This window comes from Apodemus sylvaticus, chromosome 12 (assembly GCF_947179515.1).
Source record: "Apodemus sylvaticus chromosome 12, mApoSyl1.1, whole genome shotgun sequence".
Taxonomy (NCBI): domain Eukaryota; kingdom Metazoa; phylum Chordata; class Mammalia; order Rodentia; family Muridae; genus Apodemus; species Apodemus sylvaticus.
Window position 1 is genome coordinate 92861311 of NC_067483.1, and position 18193 is coordinate 92879503.

Consider the following 18193-nt stretch of genomic DNA (forward strand, 5'->3'; position numbering starts at 1 on the left):
ATAGGATATTTTATATATGTAATTTTTTTTAAAGCAAGCCTTTTTTATTTATTTATTTTATGTAAGTACCCTGTAGTTGTCTTCAGACACAGCAGAAGAGGGCATCAGATCTCATTACAGATGCTTGTGAGCCAGCATGTGGTTGCTGGGATTTGAACTCAGGACCTCTGGAAGAGCAGTCAGTGCTCTTAACAGCTGAGCCATCTCTCCAGCCCTATATATGTAATTTTCATATATTTTATCCTTAGTCAAATAAAGTAGATTGGTCAGTATCAATGATGAATTTTACTTTCTAGTTACTATTGTGTGTAAACAGGTTTTTACAATATTTAAATGTAGTATGTTTACGATTCATAGAAGTTCTGGAATCTTAATTATGTAGTCATTAATATATACTTGCCAGTAATTGGTAACTGAAGCATTGCAGGCTTACAGTGATTAATAGTCCAGGTTACATTAAATTCCTGAGTATGTTTGTTTCTTCAGTAGATATGTGTAGATCTGTGCTCCAGTCAATTGCTAGTGTTCTCAAGGTCATTTGTCATTCATATAACTAATGTCTGTCAGACATATATTAAAAATTAAAGTAGATGTTTGATTGGAATTTTTCCAAAGAGAATTTTTCATTCACTTACTGCAGAATAATAATACATTTCTAGCAGATTACTTTCGTTTTTAGTTTTAATACTTTTCAATCTTTTATAGAAATACAGATGGAAAAATTATATCTCTGGATGCAAAATTGAACTTGGAAAACAAAGACTACAAGAAAACTACCAAGATTACTTGGCTTGCAGAGACCTCACATGCTCTCCCTGTCCCAGCAATCTGTGTCACCTATGAGCACTTGATTACAAAGCCAGTGCTAGGGAAAGACGAGGACTTCAAGCAGTATGTCAACAAAGACAGTAAGGTAGCTGCAAGATCTGTATCGCCTCCTTTCTTACATTAGCATTTTGAAAGCTAATTTTAAATGTTTTACTTTACTAGGTAAAATAGAAAGGGCTTGTAGAATTTATTTAAATATAAAGAAGTACCTGGGCCTAGTGGCTCACAGTAATTCCAATATTTAGGAGGGTGAAGCAGAAAAATCGTGAGTGCATGGCCAGCTTGGGCTACATAGTAAAATTGTCTTGAAAAGCAGATAGATAGCCGAGCATGTACAAGGCCCTGGGTTGAACTTCTATACTGAAACAAAGTAAAAGGAAACAAACACAAAAGATGTAAAGAATAATGTTCACATTTTCCAAATAACTAGTGAAATACAGTCAACTTAAGTAACTTGCTTAAAGATACAGTAAAGAGTAGGTGGATTCAAATCTTGGATCCTGCCTACAGAGCTTTTGGGTGTTACTGTACCTTCCAACTGCATTTCCTACTTTTTTTAAGAGATTACTTTTACAAGATTGCCTGTCAAATTATATATAGGTTTCCTAGAGCTACAGTTCATCGATGTTGCCTTTAAAGAATGTGATGAATTGAGGCTGAGGCAGGAAGATTGCTAGATCCAGGTTATCCTTGGCTTCATGGTGAGATGACTCAAAGCGAAACAAAAACCAACTAGTCAGAGTACTCACTGTGCTCAGGGATCCTCTGGTGTCTGCCACCTCAGCACTGAATCACAAGCGTTGCTCCCACGTGGGTTCTCATGCTTTCAGAGCAAAGTGCTTACTGAGAGAGCCACTTACCCAGCCCTGAGTAGTAAAACTTGTGTTTGAAAAGAGCATATTCCAGCTGTTGGAATCCTGCCTGCGTTCTACAGTTATCTTAGTGTTCTGCATCGAAAAGTACATTTGATCCTGTATCATTTTCATAGCACGAAGAACTAATGCTAGGAGATCCCTGCCTTAAAGATTTGAAAAAAGGAGACATCATACAATTGCAGAGGAGAGGATTCTTCATATGTGACCAGCCATATGAACCTGTTAGGTAAATATTTATGACCTCTTTGTGTTTGTTTTATGGTCTTGAGGGTTGATCCTGCAGTCACATAAGCAGGTACTCTGCCCCAGCTGCCTGTTAGGTGAATGGATATAATTTCTAAACAAAAGGTTTGAAATTCTCACAGTGATTAATTCAAAAGTTGAGCCTGACTAAAATACTGTGTCTGATAAATTTCTGCTGTTCAATTTGGTTTTCTACATTTAATATTTCAGACAAGTAATTAATAAGTAGCGCACACTAGATGCTAAAGGTCATTCATTTCTAAAGTGAAACAACTTTTAGTTCCCTGTGGGATGTAACTCCTAAGACCAAGTGCTAGAGGCAGCCAGATGTTGGAGACAATGCCCCCAGCCCCCTAACTGCTAGAAGTGACCTGTGGGTACAGGTTGGTGACACGTCATGTGGCTCTGTGCTGCTGTGAATCAGCAGGGACAGCAGTACCTTTACCCTTTTCTATGCACAGGAAGATCTTGCTCAGAACCAGTTAGGTTAGACTCTCAGATAAGATTAGTCTCTTTAGAACAGACCCCTTTTAGATTACTACAGGAGAGACCAAAACTGAATAAATCCTACCCACTGTTAGTTAACTGGCATTACCACAAGAATGCACTGTGATTTGAAAAGTATTAACTGTGTATCATTGAATTCATCCAGTCAGTCCGTCACTTTAATTACTGTTTAGATAATTTTGTTCAAATAAACTTTTGGCTATTTTCTTTGTAGCCCGTATAGTTGCAAAGAAGCTCCATGCATCTTGATATACATACCTGATGGACACACAAAGGAAATGCCTACATCTGGGTCAAAGGAGAAGACCAAAGTGGAAATCGCAAAAAAGGAGGTAAACACTGACTGTTACAGAGAGCTTGGAATCCGAGGGGTTCGAGTGCATCTCTTTAGACATGGCTGTCCTTGCTTTTGAGGTTCTGAGATTGAAGAAGACATTAAGTGCTGGTTTTTGTTTTGCTGTTTGTTTCTATCATCCATTCCTATAACATTTTAAAACATTTTGGAGAACACTTTTTAAAATAATTTTATTATACAAAAAATGAAGACAGTCTAGACTAACAACATTTGGGGGCTTCCCCATCCCACAGTATATCTCTTCTCCCACCTTTTCTGTCTTTCTTCTTTTATTCTATTTTTTTAACAGGATTCTTGTTGGTTGTACTTTTCTATCCCTACTACTTTGTATAGAAGAACTCTCTCTTGCCATTAAAGTTCTGAAAAGAGGAAAGGAAGTACTGTAGTGTTAATCAGTGGCAAGAGTCCCTTTGCCTTTAAATGGTGGATGTGAATGTTTTGTGTTTTGTTTTTATCTTAGAGATAATGTTTCATAACATCTGGGCGTGAGGTAGGACACCTACCTACTGTCTGGTCTAAAAGGCTCATTGTAGATGGAGATGCATGTCTTGTTCTCTCCATAGAGTGTGGATTTGGAGATGGTGACAGATGGGAGTGGGGGTTGGGGGTAGGGGTCTCTTATAGCCCAGAGGTTGTCAGGTGTCCTTGATCATGGCTCCTTAATGTCTCAGAGGATTTCTAGTGTCATCCTCAGCCAAATGAATTCCCAATAAAGTACTTATGTTTTAATAATTTAGAAGCTATTTGAAAAAAATATGCATATAAATTGACGATTTAAAGTGTCATTCTAAAAATGTTTTTAAATATTATTTATTCTTAAAATGATATACTAACTGAAAGGAAAAATAGCACTAAAATAGTACTTCTTTTCTTGAACCTCAGACTCAGATTGCACACGATGCTTACAGCCTGTTTGCACATGCTGTGCTCACTTCCTGACCTTGATGATTTTTCACAAGTATTTGCTCTTCAGACATAGCAGCCGAGCACAGCAGAGTGTTTTCCTGAGATGGGTCATATAACTGAGCTGCTGTGAGCTAGTAGCACAGAGTTTGACAGATGTCAGGCATGCTGTTTTGTTTTCCTTGGTTATTTAAAATATCCCATAGTGCTGCTGTGAACTTGTGGACCTTTGGATATCGTAATACAGGCAGGATCCATTGAAGACAGTGAGGTGATGATATAAGGTTATATTGGTGGTATAATCAGGCTTGGTCCTACAAGAGCTAGGAGAAGACAACAGGAGGGAGATTAAGAATGTGTAATTTGGATAAAACAGATAAGTCCTAAACTTCTAGATTTGTTTTGGTTGACTGGGTAAATAACCAGAGGCAGGGAAGACAGAACATAATTCATTAGAGGAAATCTTGGAACTCTATAGTGAGAAAGGCACACTTTACTCTTTGAGCTCATTTGAACAGACCAGAAGGAAAGAGAAAGAAAGTGTTTCAATGGCCACATCCCTGTGTCTGTTCTTATGTAACTGATCATACACCACTAACTTCAAACTTTGGCTTCCTCCATTCTCACCCACTTTCTCTTTCTCCATACTTGGTGAGTGTACTGGCTGGTTTTGTGTGTCAACTTGACACAAGCTGGAGTTTTCACAGAGAAAGGAACTTCAGGTGAAGAAAGGCCTCCATGAGATTCAGCTGTAAGGCATTTTCTCATTTAGTGATCAAGGGGGCAGGTTCCCTTGTGGGTGGTGCCATCCCTGGGCTGGTGGTTCTGGGTTCTATAAGAAAGCAAGCTGAGCAAGCCAGGGGAAGCAAGCCGGTAAGGAACATCCCTCCATGGCCTCTGCATCAGCTCCTGCTTCCTGACCTGCTTGAGTTCCAGTCCTGACTTGCTTTAGTGATGAACAGCAGTGGAGAAAGCTTAAGCTGAATAAACCCTCTCCTCCCCAACTTGCTTCTTGGTCACAATGTTTGTACAGGAATAGAAACCCTGACTAAGACACTTGGGATCAAATTGAGGTTTCATAATGCTAGGTAAGTGGTCTACCACTGAGCTGTGTATCCTGAGCCTAAGGTCCCTGGGATGTTTACAAATGATTTGTTTATATTGCTTATATCTTTATTTTATATGGTTGTTTCACCCTCTCATAAGTCTGTATCACTTGTCTGTCTGGTGCCCATAGAGGCCAGAAATAGTATGAGATTTCCTGGAACTTACAAGCGGTTGTCAGCAGCTATGTGGGCTCCTAGGTGGGACCCAAGTCCTCTGAAGAAGCAGTCGGTGTTTTTAACCTCCAAGTCCTCTCTCCAGCCCTATAAGTATGCATTTATCAGTTATCAAACTTAAGATTAAAAGTATTTGTTTACTTAAGTTTTTTTTTTTTTTTTTTTTTTTGAGACAGGATCTGGACATGTTACCTGGATTGTCTAAACTAGCCATCCCTTTTTCCTAATGCTATGTTTATGAGAGTATGTGACCACACCTGGTTTGGTGAAGTGAGAAAGTTCTTGAATTGCTAATTCACTTAAAATAACAATCCAACTAAAATTAAAATCCAGTTGGTGTTAATATGAATAACTTTTTGGTTTGTCGAGGGGAAGCGTCAATGGCATAATCTCATGATTTATCTTGAATTTGTAATCCTGCCCCAGCTTCCTGAGTGCTAGGATTACAGGGATATATATCACCTCGCCAGGTTTCAGAAAACAGGATTTTTTATGAAAACTAACTTTTCCAGAGCAACGTTGTAGTTAGAGGAGCAGTATCATCTGAATGTTTGCAAATCTTTTTGTTGTTATTGTTTTCTGGAGCTGCAGTGGGGTGCAGTTTGTTTTGAGATAGCTTGTAACTGTAGTCTTGGCTGGTCTAGAACTTACCATGTAAATCAGGCTGGCCTTGAACTCAGAGTGATCTTCCTGCTGGAGTTATAGGCCTATGTCCCCACACCCAACTTGCAGATCCCTTTAGTGTCTTAAGCACCTCTGAAAACTTGAACCAACACCTATTAAGAGAATGAGATCACAAAAGGCAAATTACACCTTAGCATAATACAATGAATTTCTGTGACCTTCTAGACCCTCTTTTAAGGGCCTGCAGAAACTCTGAGATTTGTGTACATGGTGTACCTACCCTCTTACCTATAGTCTCTGAGAGATACTGATGTTATAATAAGTGCTCTTGAATGTCTCTCATACTGAAAGTAATGGGGCTGATATTAAAGAGTATAGACTGAATACAAAACACTGAAGATCTTACTTGGTGTCATTTAGATCATAGCTGTAACCACGAAAGGCTGAACTGAGCTGAACATCTAAAGTAATTCATTCACCTGGGTACCAATTGATGATGGCTCTGTGATAGATACTGCCTCCAGAGTGTGGAGGCCACTTGTGTTAACAGCTCAGATCTACAGAAGTGATGGTCTGGAAGAAAAGAAGCAAGACAACAAAAAAATCAGAAGTGTGTGCTCAATGGGCAAAGGAGAAGCAGCACTGCCTTTATGTTGAGCCTGGAAGATCTCAGAGGCCAGTCTGCTATACTCTATTGGGAAGACACTTAAAAGCTTCCCAGACTCAGGGCAACAGAGACCACTTCTAGATGGAAGGGATTTTAAAGAATGTTTATGTGGATATGATTAGAAACTACAAACCCTAAGACAAATTCAAGTATAGCTGCCCGTCAGTATTGTAGTGAGAGATTTCTGCAGTCTCAATAGTTTCCTTTTGATGTAGAGTTATTTGCCTCCAGTAGAAACTGTTAGTATCAAAATTGAAATCTGATCTAGGCTTTTTGGTGTGTGTGTGTGTGTGTAGTCTCAAAGAGTTGTATTTTTCATCAACTTAAATGGGTTAAATATTCTTAACCTTTATAATAGCATACATGATTATTTTGTGTTGCATCTCTGTTATGTGTTGTAATGGTGGTTTATTCTTGACCTGAATGGATGTATTATACTTTGGTCTCCTAAAGATACAGACAGATTTCCATGGAATCTCTGTTTTCTGATCAGGTGAGACTGCAATGACAATCTGCTTTCTTCTCCCTTTGTCTGCTGCTGCCATAGCTGTGGAATAAGGTTTTTGGGTGTAAGCTGATTCATCTGAGCTTTTGAAGAAATTGAAATTAAAAGTTTTTATGAAATATGATGAAATTGTAAGTTTTACATAAGCTTGTGAAGATGTAATACCAATTACTACTTTACTTTTGGCTTTCTGCATCTGTAGACAGGCTCTGCTCCTAAGAAAAGCCCAACACCTGCCGTGAGTGCTGCTTGTGCTGCAGCTGAGGATCCATCCACCCTCTACAGCAGAGTGGCGGCTCAGGGGGATGTGGTTCGTGAATTGAAAGCCATGAAAGCACCAAAGGAAGATATAGACGCCGCTGTGAAACAGCTTTTGACTCTGAAAGCTGAATACAAAGAGAAAACTGGGCAGGAGTATAAACCTGGGAACCCCCCTACTCCAACAGTACAGAATGTTTCTACGAAGTCATCATCAAACACTGTGGAAAATGCATCTTTATACAATAAAGTTGCTGCACAAGGGGAAGTGGTCCGAAAGCTAAAAGCAGAAAAGGCTCCCAAGGTCAGTATGCAGGAGTCTATAGTGCAGCATAAGTACGGCTGTGAGTTTTGACTGTTTGAACATTGTCACTTCTCCCATGAAGCAGGCTCTAGGCTCCCCATTGAAATATTTCTGAGCTAGAAATCATTTATTACTGCCTGCTGTGTGCCAAGACTGAAAATAAACTCTGAGTTGAGGCTGGAGGAATGACTCCGTGATTAAGTATGCATACTGCTTTTACAGAAGAGCTGAATTTGGCTTCCAATACCCATGTCAGGCCTTTCAGAACTCTTCCTCTTTCCAGCTCCAGGAAGATCTACTGTGTCCCTGGTCTCAGTGTGCACCTGCACTTGTGCACAGACCTATCCACATATACATACATGCATGCATATATACATATAAACATACAAACATATTTTTTTACTATATTTCTTATCTCTGACCAAATAACCTTACAGGTAATACATGAAAGAAAGGCTGTCCTAACTCACAAGTCAGATATGCAGTCTGTCATAGATCAGGATGGAGGCAAGGGTGTCACAGATCTGGTGACTGAATTTAGTCACATTCTTCATGGAAAGGAGATAGAGGCACTGTCCTGGCATTCTGTCCCCCTTCATTTCTTCTGGGCCCTCAGCTGCTGGCATGTAGCACCATTTCAGCATTCATTTCCTTCAGTTAATCCTCTCTGCAAACACCCTTCACACATCCACAGGGGTCTACTAGGTGATTTTAAATGTAGCTAGGTTAGCAATGAAGAGTAATCCTCACAATATTTTAGTTGTACCCAAATAGTTGTTCAGGTTGTGTTGCTGCCGGCCCAGGGATTGAAGAGAGCCTCCGTGTCTGGCGCTGGGTTTTGTTTTGTTGTTTGTTTATATGACAAATATTCTGATTTCTTCTGGTCAAAAGTTTTTTGAGACTGCCATCAGCCACTAAAAGCCAATCACAGAACAGAATCATTGAATGGCCCTAAAGATAGCATAAGTTATTGAACTGGCCACTAAACTTGTCTATGAGACCTTATCAGCCTGGATGTGTGGTTCTTGGCACCAGTGGTGTGGTTGCTGGAAGAGCTGAGGGGAGTCATGGTTTGGGGAACAGAATGGGAAAGGGTGAAAAAAAAATTACATCCATTCATTATGTATTTTCTGAATGATTTTTAAAAGACAATAACCATAAAATGCAAAGGCATTATGAAGCACTAAACTTTAGATTCTACAGCCCAGTCTGTGTTGTCTCTTCTATTCCATGCTGAGGAGTTAGGAAGTTGAAGTTGAGACTCACAGAGCCTCACCCCTGTCCAAGAGCAGAGGGTTTTGCAAACTAACTGGGCTTTGTGTCTGCTGTACTATTGGAGTCATGACTTATTTGGATATAATTCTTACTTGGTTTACTAATTCAAATAAACACAGATTTCTAATTAGAAGATACTGTTTTTTAAAATTCTGTGATCTTTTAATTTGCTAATCTCAGTATCTTCTAAACATGGCCACAGGCTTTAATATTCCCACTCCTTCAGCTGGAAACATGCTGGCTGTGATTCGCATCACCTCCTACCCACCAGGTTCAAACCTGCTCTGGGGAGTTGTTTATTATTAACGTGTGCAGTGCAGTTATTGCTTGCTTATGTGTGCTAAAGAGAAAAGGTGAAGTTTTTTAGAAAAAAAATTGACATGTCTTAGCTGTTTTGAAAAACACTCAGCATTTAAATAGCTAGGGGAACTAGATTTTTCTTTTTAATGGTCTCACCATTGTCAACGTTGAAATGCTTCCCTTTCCACCTAGTGGCTGCTGCAGAAATAGCATTTCATATATTTAAATTCTAAATGAGCAGAGATGAGCACTTCTGTTTTCTCCCAGTCTTGAATTAAAATTTTAAGATCATTTTGAATAGCCTAGATTCAGCCTGAAACATTTAGAGAAATTTAGTGTGGGTTGTTTACATCATCATCGATGACTATCTAAAATTTTATTTGTGTAGTTATATTTCATAAGCTCAAAACAATCTCTGTCCATTAGGAACTGTCTATCTAGTAGCTCTGAAAGTAAGTACATCATACAGTTTCACTTAGCAAATTCTTTTTAATCTAGAAAATATTAAAAGATTACTTTCCACATTCTTTTTTTGTTTGTTTGTTTGTTTTTCGAGATAGGGTTTCTCTGTGTAGCCCTGGCTGTCCTGGAACTCACTCTGTAGACCAGGCTGGTCTCGAACTCAGAAATCCGCCTGCCTCTGCCTCCCAAGTGCTGGGATTACAGGCGTGCGCCACCACCGCCCGGCGCTACTTTCCACATTCTTTAGTGTACATTATATACTGCCAGGGACAATCAATAATGCATATGTATTATTTATATATATAGTGTGTGTTCATATATAGTGTTTATGTGTGTAAAGATGTGCTTGCCAGATGTGGACTTGAAGAAGCCTCCTATGTCTGTGTTTACCTCATTTTTTGAGACAGGGACTTTGCAGAGCTGGAGCTTACTGTGGCTGGAATGTCTGGCTAGTAAGCCCTGTGCACACTCACTCACACCAGTGCTCATGCACTGAAGGTGCTGTGAACTCTACAGCCAGAATTACAAGGCGTGATTGCTGTCTGCGTAGCTAAGGTTTGCTGCTCCTGTAAAGTGTAGGTGACAATGAGGATTATTTTGAGACTTAAGTAAGACAGTCCTTGTAAGACACTTATCATGGCACCTGGCATAGGCCAAATATGACTTGAAGTGATAAATCTTTCTGTTAGTAATTCTAGTTTTCCTCAGGAACCTTTATAGCTACTTTCTAAGTCATCAGGGAAATTTGCATGGTGATTGGTAGAGTTTTGCTCTTAATGAATAGAGTTCCAAAAGAACATATAATCTTGGTAGAGTATCTCATTCAATAATGTAATGGATTATTTACCTTAATTTTCTCTTCTATAATATTTCTAATTATTGTCAAACAGAAATTTTTCCTTAAGAAACTGTACCATTTGACTTCAGACTCAAATGAATGTTTAAACTTTATTTTGATGTTATTACTAAAGAGTATTAGAGAAAGAATGTGTGTGTGTGTGTGAGTGTGAGTGTGTGAGTAAGTGTGTAAGTATGAGTGTATGTGTGTGATAAGTGATCAGACATAGTTGTGGGAGTCAGTTCTCTCGGGTCAGCTCATGTGATTGAAACTTCTTTCAGAAAGTATCTTATTTTGTAGACATATTTACAAGACTGTCCTTTTTTTCTTCTCCACATTTCCATCTTTTAGCTGACGGTGTAACCTTGCCTTCCTTTCCCTGCCTTCCATTTCCTTCTTTGTTTCTCCAACCATGGATTCCCCTCCTATTCTATTTCCTTTATTTAACTGTGACGTTTTTCTTAAGAAAAGAATTCTTTTAGGAAATAATTCTAATTCTGGCGTAATGGCAATATGGGTCAGGTTGGAAGTACACGCAGCCTTCCCTGATCTCTGTTCACCCCAACCCCTAACTCCCTTTTTCCTTGGTTACACTGTATAGCCCAAGGCTAGTCTTGGGCTCAGGATTGCTCTGCCTCAGTTTCCACAGACTGGAATTATGACTCTCACCACCAGCACTCCTACATGCTTTCTTTGCATTTACTCCCACTTTGTTGTTCCTGGGATCACAAAATGCAGTCTATAGGGAGAAAAACAAAGTAGCCCAAGATGTGTGTTGCCATCTCTTGGGATGCGGGGTCTTTGCGGCTGCTGCAGAGCTGTTTCTGCATGGCTGGGCTGTGAACTGGTCTTAAGTGTACGCTGCGGTGTATCAGTGAAAGCCGAGAGGCAGAATGCTAACAGAGAGGCACTCTTTCTTCACTGCTTCATTGATGTGTTGAGGTTCTCCATCAGATGTTAATTTGTGGTGGGTGGTAGCTTGAGATCAACATCTAGCTTTGTCCTTTCCCTGTGTTGTCTTCTGTGGTAGAGTGTCAAGTGTCTCCTTGATGAGGATGTTATGTTGAATTATCAGATATTGAAATTTGCAAGTATGCATTTATTTTGTCATTTCTTTTTAATTTTTGAAAGTGGGCTGTTGAAACTGATTTCAGACCTCTATCAGATAACAAAACCAGAGTGCATAGAGCTCTTAAATAAAGTAGCGTGGTATTTCCGTGTTGTCTGCTCATATCCTTCTATGTATTTGTGTGCTAAGAATCCTCTCTGGATTATTTACAGTACCTAATATGTTGTCCTGTTTAGGAAATAATGAGGCATCTGTACATTTTCAAAATAGAGCAGTGTTTTGTCACATGTATCTTTTATTACAGAAGATATAGTTTGCTCAACTAAACCTTTGAAGGACTTTTATAAATAAGCTCTTAGTCCAAGTTGTTCTTGGACTTTCCCTACCCACTTTCTTTTTGGTTTGAATTTGTATTATGATGCAGTTGTTTCTTTTCTCTTCTCTTCTCTTCTCTTCTCTTCTCTTCTCTTCTCTTCTCTTCTCTTCTCTTCTCTTCTCTTCTTTTCTTTTCTTTCCTGTTTTTTCAAAACAGGGTTTCTCTGTGTAGCTCTGGCTGTCCTGGAACTCACTCTGTAGACCAGGCTGGCCTTGAACTCAGAAATCCGCCTGCCTCTGCCTCCCAAGTGCTGGGATTACAGGCTTGCGCCACCACCGCCCGGCAGTTGTTTGTTTTCAAATATTTTTGATCTTTGAGAACTTGATCTCTGGGCATAGATGGTATAAATATATTTTGATAATGATTAAATTCTTTGAAATGACATTGAAATATTCATAGATGTTCTGAGATACTTCTCTTCCTCTTTATTATCAGGTTAAAATAACTGAAGCTGTAGAATGTTTACTGTCCCTGAAAGCCGAGTATAAAGAAAAAACCGGGAAGGAGTATGTACCTGGCCAACCCCCGGCACCTCAGAACTCACATTCAAATCCAGTCAGCAGTGCCGAGCCTGCTGCATCTGAGAAACCAGAAGCCAAAGTGCTGTTTGACAGAGTGGCTTGTCAAGGAGAAGTAGTTCGAAAACTTAAAGCTGAAAAGGCCTCTAAGGTCAGTGTGGGGCTTCCTTTGTGGTCTTGTTTATACATAGCCATGTGTATCTAGTGACTACTGTTAAGACAGTGAGTACACTGCTTAGATCATCTGTTTTCCTGTCCCCTAGGCTCATTGTGTCTCCTTTATAACCTTTCATTTATTTTCAAAGTGTATTTTAACCTTTCGTATCTACAAACTGTTGTCCCTTTTTGTTACACTGAAGGATCAAGTGGATTCAGCTGTACAAGAACTTCTTCAACTGAAGGCACAATACAAGTCACTGACAGGAGTGGAGTATAAGCCTGTGTCTGCTACTGGAGCAGAAGACAAAGATAAGAAGAAGAAGGAAAAAGAAAATAAATCTGAAAAGCAGAATAAGCCTCAGAAACAAAATGATGGCCAAGGGAAAGACTCTTCTAAAAGCCAAGGCGGTGGACTGTCGTCAAGTGGAGCAGGGGAAGGGCAGGGGCCTAAGAAACAGACCAGGTGCTAAACCACGTTTCTGAATGAATTCAGTTCTAAAGAGATTTTGTTTTTAAAAATTGCAATTGGTTTATTATCATCAAGACAGAATGCTCATATTCCAGTGTCAGCAGATAACTTTTATTTAATGTTAAAAATAGGTAGCACATCATCCGCTCACAGACTTTCAGAAGTCACTATAGTTTTCCACCTGTTTCCCACCAGAGAAATGAATTGGTCACCACTGTCACAGGTTGAGTATCTGTCTTACTGTTCTGTTGTTGTGAAGAAATACCATGACCAGAGCAGCTTACAGAAGAAGGAGTTAGTTGGGGACTTATGGTTTCAGAGCATTAGAGTTCATGACCATCTTGGCAGGCAGGCAGGCACTGGAGCAGAGGTGCAGCAGCTGAGAGTTTACTTCCTGATCTGCAGGCAGAATGAGAAACAGACTGCCTACCTTGGGCTTTTAAAATCTAAGAGCCCAACCCCAGTGACACACTTCTTCCAGCAAGGCCACACCTTGTAGTCCTTCCTAAACAGTTTACCAACTGAGAACCAAACTTTCAAATATTTGAGCCTGTGGGGTGCTCAGCCTTTGAAGCCTAGACAAACCGTGCAGAGCCATCACATTCCCAGATACACTGGGTGAAGGGTACTAAACTAATACTAGTGTGTTATGTTTCTATTGAGACAATAGCTATAAAGAAGTATAAATGTTCCTCTCAGCAGCAGCTTAAAGACACATTGCTTTGTGTGGTTTTTCTTCAACTGGACGTTTTTCATAAGAAATAAGAATTTTGTTCCCCAGACGATTTTGAAGTTGGCAGTTTAAATATAAAACAGTTGGTTTAAAAACCAGAGAGTGAAATGTATGTCCTTTTCAGTGTTTTTCTGTCTGTTTGAACAGTGTGACAGGTTTCCTTCCTGTCATGGTTTCTTAGAAAATAGTTTAATGATATTACTGAGGTGGTTTGGATTTTAGTTTTTTGTTTTTTTGGTTTTTTTTTTAGCTATATATCAAATTTAGCTACCTCCCATGTTTTTGTACCATCTCCTTGAACACAGAAGTTACGCCTGGTTCATGTATTGACTCAGCTCAGTAAAAGATAGTTGGCAAGAGGTTAGAGCTTCTTTCTTCCTTTCACCTTCTGACTGCCTGTGTAGACTCCCAAGTTTGACATAGAGAAAAGAGAATGAAAATGTAAATACACTAAAACCTTAGGGCCATACAGCCTTGCTTGCAAACTGGAAAAGATGTTTTTGATTTTCTGGAACCAAGCTTCCTGTGTAGCTCAGGCCTGCCCTGAACTCGGTCTTTTTGCCTCAGCATTGCTTTTGAGATTATAGATGAGCAAATCCCCATGCCTAACTGAGGTTGAGGCTTTGTGGAAAGAAGTTCTGTCTGGAATAGGAATTGAGGGGTGGGTAGGAAATCTAGGGCCACAGAAAGAAAAAAAAAGAAGGAAGGAAGGAAGGAAGGAAGGAATAAATAAAGGGCAGAAGGGCGGGCCTTTAACTTCTAGACAAGCATTCTACTGCCAAATCCCAGTTCTCGTGCTGGGTTAGTTGGGGTTTTCATGTGTTTGTTTGTTTTGTTTGTTTAATGTCACTTATTTTTACAAGCACCCACCTCTGCATCTTCTGTATGGTATAAAATACAAGTACATATTCACTGATATGTGGATATTTATTTATGTGTGTTTAGTGGGTGGCTGCTGTTCTTATAACTTTTTACATTTAATTTCAGTGAGACACTGATCTTTTTAGCTGCTAGTATCACCTGTGTTAAGATTGGCAAAAGTTTTTTCATAGCGAATATACATGAATAGACTTTGTCTTTACCAAATATATTTTAACTGAAATAGAATTTGCTTTAAAAATAAATAAATAAATGAAAGCCTTCTTTAAAAATCATAGTTCTAAACAGGTTGGCCTTGGCAGTTTTCATGGACAACATCTGACCAACTTCTGAAGAGCTCTTTTAATGCTCACACAGGCCCATGATCTCAGTACTTCTGAGACAGAGGCAGGAAGACTGCTACAAGTTTGGGCCAGTCTGATGTGCACATCAAGTTATAGCCAAGCAGTAACTAAATAGTGAAACCCTCCTTGTGTTAAAAAAGAAAGATTAATTTGTTTCTAGATTAAAAACATTATTATGGAATTAAATATAAAATATGCAAATAAATGACTAAAAATTAAGAAAACTCTCCTATTTTGAGCTTACAGTCTTATTTTCAGTTCAGCCTACTGTGGTTTGGAATGTATCCCTAAAGTCCATATGCTAGGAACTTGGTCCCCCAGTTCCTAGAGATAATAGCATCTGATGGCAGAACCTTTCAGTGAGGAATTAAGTAAGCTAAAGTTGAAAGAATGGGATTTTGTGATGGTGTTAATGGCTTTAGAACAGTCACCATTAGTAGCTTCTTAGTGTCTTGCTGTGTTCTGTCATGCCCAACCCAAGATACGCCTCTAGAGGGCGCTCCCTCCCCACAGGACTGATGCTAGCTCCAGGCAGCACCAAGACCAAATAAATAAGTTCTGTTCTTCAGATTACTTGGTCTCAGTATTTTATGAAAGTAGAAAACAGACTAAGACACAGCATAAAAGCAATTGCCAAATAAAGGATTCATGTTTCCTTTTTCATGTCTGCAGATTGGGACTAGAAGCAAAAAAAGAAGAAAATCTTGCCGAATGGTACTCCCAAGTGAGTATACCTTCAGTTGACTTTTATGTTAGCATTTTTCAATTCTCAGGTTTGGCTTTGTGTTTAGATTCTAAAGTCTAGGGAAAAAGATTCATTGACTATGTGATCCCTCCTGAGCCTGTGTGTTTGTGTTCAAGAATATGCATTTATGTGTGTATGTGCACATGTGGAGGCTGAAGACAGCCGTGGGTTACCTTCAGAAAAGCCATTCACCTCCTTAAAAACATATCTGTCTTTGGCCTGGGCTCACCAAGCAGGCTAGGCCATCTGGCCTGTGTACCCCAGAGACCCTTTTGTCCCTGCTCTTCCTCCTTCCCCAGTCTTGAAAGCACAAGTGCACCTCTCCACCACGCCTGACATTTTAGGGGTCTCAATCTTCACGTGTGCAAAACAGACTTTATCTGTTCCTGTGCATCTCCTATGATACTATTATAATAACTATTCCTGTGCATCTCCTATGATACTATTATAATAACTATCATTTATCAGGTGTGGTGGCACACTCATATAACCCCAACACTTAGAAGATGATGGCAAGAGAATTTGAGTTCCAGATTAGCTGGCCTACATAGTGAAACTGTCTTTCTTTCTTTCTTTCTTTCTTTCTTTCTTTCTTTCTTTCTTTCTTTCTTTCTTTCTTTCTTTTTTAAGATTTTTATTTATTATTATATCTAAGTACACTGTAGCTGTTCTCCGATGCACCAGAAGAGGAGAGGGTGTCAGATCTCTTTATGGATGGTTGTAAACCACCATGTGGTTACTGGGATTTGAACTTGGGACAGAAAAGCAGTCAGTGCTCTTGACCACTGAGCCATCTCTCCAGCCTGTGAAACTGTCTTAAAATATAAAAATAAAAATAGGCTGAGGTTGTAGCTCAGTGATAAGTCTAAAGACTCAGAGTCCTGTTATGTGTTGTCTGTCCATGTAGAAAGTCTGGTTTCCTTCCACATTAAGGAGAGTGTTTCCAAGCTGAGCATAATGATGTAGCCTGTAAGACACTATCCTAGTCTAAGAGTGAGTTCCGGGACAACCAGGGCCACCAGAGAAAGACCCAAACAAGCAAACAAATAAGTGAGGTGTGTGCCATTTCTAGATAGGAATTTGATTACCACATGCTCTTGCCTTTGCACTAGAGTACGGGTTGAGTATACAAACCTTTATCTTTAAAAGGTCATCACAAAGTCCGAGATGATTGAATACTATGATGTGAGTGGCTGCTACATTCTTCGTCCCTGGTCATACTCCATCTGGGAATACATTAAGGACTTCTTTGATGCTGAGATCAAGAAGCTTGGTGTTGAGAACTGCTACTTCCCCATATTTGTGTCTCAGGGTGCATTAGAAAAAGAGAAGAATCACATCGATGACTTTGCTCCTGAGGTAAATTGCAGTTCTCTCTTACAAACTCAAAAGTATAATTCAGTAGTTTAACAACCAACTAAGAGAAATGCAAGGGTATTCCTTTTTTTTTTTTTCCTTAAAAGAAAGTCCTATTTCTCCTACCCTTATAGTAAGTTTGGTTGCTATTCATGTCCTCTGACTGGATGACTTGCCCATTTCCTTATAGTAACAGCAACAAGAATTGGAACTTTCTTCAGTTGATACTGAGAAAAACCTAAAAGTTGATACGTACTTACACACTTCAAAAACAACATTAAAACTGTGTCACAATGGTTTTAACTTTCTAGGTTGCTTGGGTTACAAGATCTGGAAAAACAGAGTTGGCAGAGCCCATTGCCATTCGTCCTACTAGTGAAACAGGTGAGAGCAGGCCTGGAACTCAGGAGAGAGCTCACCCGGCTTTTAGGTAGAGTTGAGTCTCTTTCTGATTCCTTTCTGGCAAAACAGAATTTACTGAAGGATGGTGAAGATAGAATGAAGGCTCCATCATAGATATGTTGTATGTTAAGCTGTGCCATCACAGAGTTATCAGTAGGATGTAAGTCTGTCTGTCTTTTTAAAGGAACCTTATATTTTAGGTTTATTTCTTTTTATACATTAAGCCATGAGTTCATAGGGATTGGGCTCCAGCTTCGAATGTCTGTGGCCAAAGGGACAATGCTGTTTCCTAAAGCGAGCTCACAGAGTTCCTCTCCTCTTTCTCTGTGACTTTGCCATTTTGACAAATTACTAGAAGATGGCTGTCATGGCTAAAGGGGGTTTTTCTGTTTTAAACATCTGTTTTTGTTCAGTGTTATAACTTTTCAGAGGGAAATGTATTGAAATTACTATTGGGATTGATTATAAAATTGCAAATAATGTTGTTGATCATTTAGCTTTATATGTCTGTAGTTTTTTTTTTTTTTTTTTTGGTTGCTTTGTTTTTGAGTTACAGAGTTGTAATTGTAGAGTGTTGTTTTTGAGGCAGGATCTCACATCCAACTCTAGCTGACTGGAACTAGGTATTTAGATCAGGCTAACCTTGAACTCACAGATGTCTGATTCCCAAGTACTAGGATTAAAGGTGTACACCAGCACTCGCAGCTTCCCTGGGGTTTTCAAAGCGCTTTCCTAGGAATCTGTTGTGTTATCTCCTGCTGTGGGACAGCTGTCAGATGGAGTGTCTCTGGGGTCTGAGGCTTTAAATTTGGTGGTGTGACCCACTTTGGTTAGTGTGCTTCTTTGCTCATACTTCTGCTGGTTTTGGTTTTTTTTTGACTCTAGTTTTGTTGTTGTTTTTTTCTTATACCAAATTAGC

General features: G+C 39.4%; 1 protein-coding gene across 1 annotated transcript in view; it reads left to right on the top strand.

Moving 5' to 3' along the window:
* Positions 1–18193, top strand: part of Eprs1 (glutamyl-prolyl-tRNA synthetase 1) — a 65429-nt gene that overhangs the window by 31819 nt on the left and 15417 nt on the right. Inside the window, exons 15-23 of the mRNA XM_052199948.1 lie at positions 706–913; positions 1817–1929; positions 2668–2785; positions 6990–7349; positions 12105–12338; positions 12547–12809; positions 15444–15495; positions 16666–16875; positions 17184–17256. Coding sequence (XP_052055908.1) covers positions 706–913; positions 1817–1929; positions 2668–2785; positions 6990–7349; positions 12105–12338; positions 12547–12809; positions 15444–15495; positions 16666–16875; positions 17184–17256 — 1631 coding nt within the window. The remainder of the gene's footprint in view (positions 1–705; positions 914–1816; positions 1930–2667; positions 2786–6989; positions 7350–12104; positions 12339–12546; positions 12810–15443; positions 15496–16665; positions 16876–17183; positions 17257–18193) is intronic.